We start from the raw sequence: 8,849 nt of genomic DNA, 5'->3' as shown, positions 1-8,849 counted from the left end.
TTGGAGAAGAAGTGTTCTGCCTCATTGCATATAAGGCCATGCATAACCAAATTTTCTTATTGGCTTAATGAATTCCACTTTGAACAAGCCAAATTAAAAAATTGTAAGAAGTCCCGCAATAAAGAAAATATTACCTTTGTTTAACCCATTGTTTCCCAGTCCTGACCATGAATCCCTTCTATTCCATAATACTTAATATTTTGTGTTGTGAACACACTTCGAGAAATCTGTTCTTGACCAAAAGGAATAATTATAAGAGGAAAGTTAAGGCATAATTGCAGTTATTTAAATTTAGTGGGTGGCATAATGCTTTTCTGTTCTACAATCAGTCACTAAACTATACAGGGACAATCCTTCTAGCTTAAATTTTCACAATCGTTTCCCTACTCTGTCATCTAGATCAATTTAGTAAGGTTTTTATTCTTGATGCTATTGTTACAAGATTGTTTAACAGGAGAAACTTGAATGAATGCTAATTATCTCAGCACTGTTATGTTTATTTCATAAATCAAATTTTAAAACTTAGGGTTTACCTTTTAAGGTAGTGGGAGGGGATAGGAATGTACACTAATCAAAGGATTATTAAAGACAAACGGAAGTCGTGGCTGCAATACTGGTTTAGTTGCTACTTTAAGATATATTGATACCATCATAACTGTTCAAAATTAAGCTTTATTTCCCTTACATGCATATAATTCTTTTCAAAAGTCATTACATTCCTCTTACAACATTCCATATTAAAGTTTATGCCATACCAAAGAAATAGTGCAAAAAATTAAAAAATAAATCACCTTCACTATCTCCCAACCATCTACTGTTAAAACTTTGGTTTTTACTTTTTGTTGTTTCTGTTGTTTCCTTCTGTTTTCAAATATGGTCCACATCTGAATGTAATAAGAGTATGTTTTAATGGGATAAGTACCCATTTATCTGTAACTTGCTTTATTTTGTTTAAACTTTTTAAAATATATATATTTATTTATTTATTTATTTATTTATTTGGTTGCACCAGGTCTTAGTTGCAGCAGGCGGGCTCCTTAGTTGCGGCTCACTGGCTCCTTAGTTGCGGCACGTGGGCTCGTTAGTTGTGGCATGCAAACTCTTAGTTGCAGCATGCATGCGGGATCTAGTTCCCTGACCAGGGATCGAACCCGGGCCCCCTGCATTAGGACCACAGAGTCTTATCCACTGCACCACCAGGGAAGTCCCTCTTTAAACTTTTTATTGTAGAAAATTTCAAATGTATACAAAAATAGAATAGTAAAATGAACAGCCATGAACTTACCACATATTTTTAATAATCACCCATATTTTGCCTTTCTTGTTTCATCTTCCAAATATTTTTGGCTAGGATATTTTAAAGCCAAGCCAGTATATTATGTCATTTGCCCTCTACATATTTCAGTGTGTATCTTGAACAGCTAGCTGACTTGTTTTACAAATTCTATTAATTATAGTTGGTTTGAGTAGGATTTAAATGAGGTGTTCACATTGTATTTGGTTGGTATGTCTCTTGTGCACCTTGCTTTTCTTATTAAAAATGCCTACAATAAAACAGGAACATTGTAACAGCAATGCCATGGTATATCCTACCCATTCCCCGCCAAGCTGGGTATTCAGGTTATTTCTTTCTTTTTCTTTTTTGTTTGTTTGTTTGCAGTGTACAACCAGGAGATTTTAAAATTCATGGTCATTTGTGGGTTTTTTTGTTTGTTTTTTGTTTTATGGTGTGTGTGTGTGTGTGTGTGTGTGTGTGTTTTATTGGAGTATAGTTGCTTTACACTGCTGTGTCAGTTTCTGCTATACAGCAAAGTGAATCAGCCATGCATATACATACATCCCCTCTTTTTTGGATTTCCTTCCCATTTCTAGGTCACCACAGAGCACCGAGTAGTATTCCCTGTGCTATACAGTAGGTTCTCATTAGTTATCTATTTTATACATAGTAGTGTATATATATATCAATCCCAATCTCCCAATTCATCCCACCTGCCCTTCCCCCTTGGTATCCATACATTTGTTCTCTACGTCTGTGTCTCTATTTCTGCTTTGCTAATAAGATCATCTTTACCATTTTTCTAGATTCCACATATATGCATTAATATACCATATTTGTTTTTCTGACTTAACTTCACTCAGTATGACAGTCTCTAGGTCCATTCCCATCTCTGCAAATGACACAATTTTGTTCTTTTTTATGGCTGAGTAATATTCCATTGTATATATGTACCACATCTTCTTTATCCATTCCTTTCAGGTTATTTCTTTGTTGCTGCAAACCAGTGCAATACATATCCTTATATGCTTATTTTTGCATGTTGGTTTTTTATTTCCATAGAATATATTCCTACAGATTAGACTGCTAAATCAAATTATGTGTACTTTTTTTATATTAACAGATTATGCCAAATTTTGAAAAAGTAAATTTACATTCTCATCATTAATGTATGAGAGTATTCATTCCCCATAACATCAGCAGGGGCAAAAAATATGGAATTCCTTTGGAGTCATGATGGAATAACAGGTTCGGACAGGACCTGATCCCTGACAGAGAGAAACAAATGAAGTGAGCAACATGATCACACCAACTTTCCACCTAGAGTCACATTCTGGATAATGAGAAAGGCGGCCCCAAATAGAGAGAGCATCCTGCTGTTACTGTGTTGAGAAGATGAGGACCATGAGACTGACATGCCTGCAAGTTGCAGGGTAGTTATGTTGAGGAGGGAGCTATGCAGAGAAGAGTTTCAGAAATGTACAAAAGAGTACTTTTTAATCTTTCCTAAAAGAAGTAGGGTGTGATCCTACAAGACCGGGCAAAGAGTAATTAAGGAGCTGCTAGTTGGAAAATGCCCAGAGCTGATACAGAGCAAAGATATGTTCTAATTCTGACCCTGATGGGATGGTCACCCATACTATTTATTAGGTAGCCCAGAAGAGTTATGTAATAGGAGTAGAGCTAAACTATCTGTAAAGCAAACACTTCAGACCTATCCTAAACTGCTTTTTAAAAGCTTCAAAAGAATCAAGCCAACTTGCAAGTAATGTAACTGCCTGCAGAGCAAAGCTCAACACTTTAAAAGAATAACAATAACCACCATTTAACAATGTAAATTTCACAATGTCCAGTATCTATATGATGAAGTAGAAAAATGTGACAAAAGACCAGGAAAAATCAACCAGTTGGCCCAGACTGAAATGGCAGGGAAAATGGTATTAGTATAACATTATTAAAGAAGCTGTTATACTCGATATACCAAAGACTTTTTAAACCATAAACATAATGAGAACAGAAATGGAAGATATATAAGAGAACAAGATGGAACTTCTAGAAAAGAAAACTATCCAAGAAGAAAATTTTATTGGAGATTAAACACAATAGAAGAAAAAAATCAGTGAACTTAAAAACATGCCAGGAAAAATGAAGCACAGAGAGAAAAAGACTGAAAGAAGAGATCCCCAGTGACCTTTGGGAAAATATAAGGAAGTTTAAGATACATATAAATGGAATGTCAGCAATATGGTGGAACAGAATGTCCTGGACCCTCTTTTCCCCAACAAACCCACTGATTCTGCAATTCATGGAAAAATTCTCTTTGTGAGAAATCTAGAAACTAATTGACAGGCTTCTGCACACCAAGAAAATGCAAAATCCGACTGACCAAAACTTGTAGGGGGGTATGGGACACCATCCCGCCAAAGTCTCAGTCCCTGGTGCAATACCAAATGATCAGTGAGAAACCCCCGAGCAACCAGCCTCACACAGGGGAGGAAAGCAGATAGTTCATACATCCTGCACTCTAGGGAGCTCCCCAAAATACTGGCTACTGTCTTGCCAGTCATGGAGCTCCAACAGGTCCAGCAAAGTCTAGTCACCGAGTGGAAAATGGAGATGGTGGCTTTGGCTGGTAGACACCATAGATCCTTGCCTCTGTTCAGCAAAGTGAGCAGATGAGAAATCCCGGCCCTCAACTTCACTGTGGGGAAGGAAAGAGTTGATCCACGTGTTCAATACTCCAACTTTGCTGGGGCTACCCAAAGAACTGGCATCTTACATAACAGTCTTAGAGGTCTGACAGGTATGACACAATTATCCAACTGGGGGAAAACAGACAATGGTTTGGTTTGGTAGACATCATAACTCCCCATCCTCAGCTCAAGAAGAGTGAGTGGGCAAAAATCACAGTTGTCTACTTCTTCTTTGGCAGGGAAAGAGTATGGAGAGCCTCCCCCAGAATATCTAGACAGGCTGATTGATAGGGGTCTTCTTTTCCAAAGAAGACATAAAAATGGCCACAGGCACATGAAAAGATGTTCAACATCATTAATTATTAGGGAAATGCAAATCAAAACTATAATGAAAGTTTATCTTGCACCTGTTATAATGGTTATTATCAAAAACACAAAAAGTAACAAGTGTTGGAAAGGATGTGAAGAAAACGGAACTCTTGCACACTGCTGGTGGGATTGTAAATTGGTGCAGCTGCTATGGGAAACAGTATAGAGGTTCCTCAAAAAATTAAGAATAGAACTGTCATATGATACAGCTATTCCACTTCTGGGTATTTATCTGAAGGATACAAAAGCATTAACTTGAAAATATATGTGCATGCTATGTTTACTGCAGCATTATATACAAGTCAAGATATAGAAATTACCTGTCTCCGTTGATGGATGAATGAATAAAGAAGATATGGGGTATATATATTTATAGGAATACTACTCAGTCATAGAAAAGAATGAAATTTTGCCATTTCTGACAACATGGATAGACCTCGGTGGCTATTGTGCTAAGTGAAATAAGTCAGAAGGAAAAAGACAAATGCCGTATAATTGTTACTCATATGTGGAAACTCAAAAACAAAAAGCAAACAAAAAATGAACAAAACAAAATAAAAACAAAGTCACAGATACAGAGGATAGATTGGTAATTACCAGAGGAGAAGTGGGCTGGAGGGTTGGCCAACGGGTGAAGGAAGTCAATTGTACGGCGATGGATTGCAACTACATTTTTGGAAGTGATCACTTTTTAGTGAATGGAGATGTTGAATTACAATGTATACCTGAAACTTATATAATAATTTTTAAAAAGAAGATGAGGAGAGAGAACAGGGCAGAAAGAGTATTTCAAGAAATAATGTTTGAAAATTCCCAAATTCAGTGAAAAACAAATCTACACATTCATTAAAGAGATCCACATTCAGAGACACCATAAATTGTCAAAAGCTAAGACATAAAGAGAGAATCATGAAAGCAGCAAGGAAGAAGAAATTCAACATGTACAAGGGGTCCTCAGCAAGACTAACAGCTGTTTTCTTATCACAAATAATAACTGCCAGAAGGCAGTGTGATGATATATTAAAAGTGCTGAAGGAAAAATACTGCCAACCAAGAATTCTATATCCAGTGAAAGGTAACTACATAGGCAAATATAAAAGACAATATAAATGTACATTTTGTTTGTAACTCTTTTTTTCTCCTATTTCATGTAGAATACAACTGCATAAAGCAAGAGTTACAAATACATTTTTGATCAGCATGCTATGTATAAAGATGTAATTTGTATAACAATAACAGCACAAGAGAGAAAGAAGAAAATGGAACTGTAGAGAAGCAAGTTTTTAGATACAATTGTAATTAAATTGCCATTAATTTGAAACAGACCATTATAAATAAAGATATTTATTGCAATCCCCACAAAAAATAGCTGAATAAAAAGTACTAAAAAACGACAATGGAATTATAATGACACGATAGAAAAATGTCTAACACAAAGGAAGGCTGTAATGGAGGAACAGAGGGAAAAAAAGATGTAAGACATAGAAAACAGATAAAAAAAATGGAAGTTCTTTCTCATGAGTATAGTAAAAGTAAATAGATTAAGCACTCCAATTAAAGGTAGAGGTTAGCAGAGAATTTGAAAATATGATTCAACTATACGCTGAATACAAGAGACATTTAAGATTCAAAGATAAAATTTCAGAACTGAAGGACAGAAAAAAAGATATACCATGCAAACAGCAGAAAAACAAAACTGGAGTGGCTATACTACTACCAGATAAAACAGACATTAAGACAAAATTATCAGAGACAAAGAGGTACATTCTATAATCAAAAAGCGTCAATCCAATCAAGAAAACGTACAATTAGAAGCATATATGCAGGGACTGTCCTGGTGGTCCAGTAGTAAAGAATCCACCTTCCAATGAAGGGGATGTGAGTTCGATCCCTGGTCAGGGAACTAAGATCCCACATACCATGGGGCAACGGGGCAACTAAGCCCACACGCCACAACTACTAAGCTCGCGCACCTCAACTGGAGAGGCTGCGTGCCACAAAGTACAGAGTCCCTGGGCTCTGGAACCCACGTGCCATAGCTACAGAGCCCATGTGCCCTGGAGCCTGTGCTCCACAACTAGAAAGAAGTCCACGTGCCACAACGAAGAGCTCCCATGCCTCAACGAAGATCCTGTGTGCTGCAACTAAGACCTGACACAGCCATAAACAAAACAAAACAAAACAAAACAAAAACATATATGCACGTAACCCAGCAACCCAAGTGTCCAGCACTAGATGAATGAATAAACAAAATGTGGCAGATACATAGAATGTAATATTATTCCAACTTTAAAAAGAAGGAAATTCTGACACCTGCAACAATATGGATAAACTTAAAGACAAAATGTCAAAATATATGAAGCAAAAACTGACAATTAAAGGGAGAAATAGATAATTCAACAATAATACTTGGGGGTATCAACAGTTCACTTTCAATAATGGATAGAACAACTGGGCAGAAGACCATCAAGGAAACAGAGGATTTAAACAACATAACCAACTAGACTTAACAGACATATATAGAAAACTCCAACCAATAAGAGCAAAATACACATTTTCCTCAAGTATATATGCAATTTTTGCTAGGATAAACCATATTTTAGGCTAGAAAACAAGTCTCAATAAATTTAAAAGGATTTAAATCATACAAAGAATGTTCTCCAGTCATAATGGAATTTAAGTTAGAAATGAATAACAGAAGGAAATGTGGGGAATTGACAAATATGTGGAAATTAAACAATAGTCTTAAACAACCAATGGGTCAAAGAAGAAATAAAAAGAAAAATGAGAAAATACTTTGAAATAAGTGAAAATGTAAACCCAACACAACAAAATTGGGAAGCAGCTAAAGCACCATAAAGAAGGAAACTTACAGCTGGTAAATGCTCATGTAAAAAAAGAATAAAAACCATATGATCCAGCAATTTCACTTTTTTAAAAAAAATGTGGTTTTATCTTTAATTAAGTACAAAGACTTTTCCAATCATGTCACCTAGAGATCATTTTATCCACTGCTCTGTTTGGCCGCCAGTCTCTTGTCTCTCTCCTCAGCAGTGATAAGGAGGATACCCTTTCCACGGGGAAGAGAGATCCATGGTTTGTTGCCTTTGCCAATAATGAAGACGTTGCAGAGACGGGTGGCAAAGCTGTTGCCATTGGCATCTTTCACATGAATTACATCAAAAGAACCAGGATGTCTCTCTTGGTTAGTGATCACACCAATTCTTCCCAGGTTAGCACCTCCAGTCACCATGCACAGGTTACCAGTGTCAAATCTGATGAAGTCAGTAATCTTGCCAGTCTCCAAATCAATTTGAATGGTGTCATTCACCTTGATGAGGGGATCAGTGTAGCAGATGGTGTGAGTATCATGGGTCACCAGATGAGGGATTACTTTTGTCCCCACAAAGGTCTTTCTCACTTTGCACAACTTATACTTGGCCTCATTAGGTGTAATACGATGAACAGCAAAGCGACCCTTGGTGTCATAGATCAGATGAAAATTCTCTCCAGTCTTGTCAATGCTGATGACATCCATAAAATCAGCGGGGTAGGTTATATCAGTGTGGACTTTGCCATCAATCTTAATAAAACGCTGCATACAGATCTTCTTTACTTCATCTCCTGTTAGGGCATACTTAAGTCTGTTCCTTAGGAAAATGATTAGGGGGAGACATTCCCTCAGCTTGTGGGGACTGGTAGATGGATGAGGAGCAAACACACCAGTCAGTTTATCCAGCATCCAATGCTTTGGAGCTGATACGCGCTTCAGGTGCTTCTTGGGACCATGGTTCATGGCTACGCTAGGCACGAAAAGAGCCAGCAATTTCACTTCTGAGTGAAATTATAAGCGATGGTTAGGCCATTTATTTATTTATTTATTTAGGAAATGTAGTTTTCAATGAAGAACACTTTTTCTAAAATTTATTTTATTATTATTTTTTTGGCTGCATTGCATCTTCGTTGCTGTGTGCAGCCTTCCTCTGGTTGCGGCGAGCGGGGCCTACTCTTTGTTGTGGTGCACAGGCTTCTCATTGTGGTGGCTTCTCTTGTTGCAGAGCACAGGCTCTAGGTGCGTGGGCTTCAGAAGTTGTGGCACACGGGCTCAGTAGTTGTGGCTTGTGGGCTCTAAAGCACAGGCTCAGTAGTTGTGGTGCACGGGCTTAGCTGCTCCGCAGCATGTGGGATCTTCCCGGACCAGGGCTCGAACCCGTGTACCCTGCATTGGCAGGCAGATTCTTAACCACTGCGCCACCAGGGAAGTCCCAAACTTGAGAAGTTTTTAAACCCTCTTTCTTCAAATATATTTTCAGCTCTGCTTTTTCTCCTCTCCTTCTGGGATTCTGATACGAATGTTAGATCTTTCATTGTTGTCCCTAAGGTCTAAGAGCTTCCACTTTTTTTTTTCAATCTATTTTCTCTCTATTGTTCAGAATGGATAATTTCTTTTTATGTATCTTCAAGTTAATTGATTACTTTCTTTGTCATCTCCATTCTGCTACTGTGCCCAT

The 8,849-nt window shown here is 37.4% G+C and overlaps 1 protein-coding gene across 1 annotated transcript; it reads right to left on the bottom strand.

Moving 5' to 3' along the window:
- Positions 1-7,342: 7,342 nt before the first annotated feature.
- On the bottom strand, positions 7,343-8,134 carry LOC133078946 (small ribosomal subunit protein eS4, X isoform-like). Its single transcript, XM_061174176.1, has one exon. It carries the CDS (start codon positions 8,132-8,134, stop codon positions 7,343-7,345), a length of 792 nt encoding a protein of 263 aa, XP_061030159.1.
- Positions 8,135-8,849: the final 715 nt, after the last annotated feature.

The sequence above is a fragment of the Eubalaena glacialis genome, chromosome 18, assembly GCF_028564815.1.
Source record: "Eubalaena glacialis isolate mEubGla1 chromosome 18, mEubGla1.1.hap2.+ XY, whole genome shotgun sequence".
Classification (NCBI taxonomy): domain Eukaryota; kingdom Metazoa; phylum Chordata; class Mammalia; order Artiodactyla; family Balaenidae; genus Eubalaena; species Eubalaena glacialis.
Note: the sequence above shows the minus strand (reverse complement) of the source record. Positions and strands in the feature narration are given on the sequence as shown.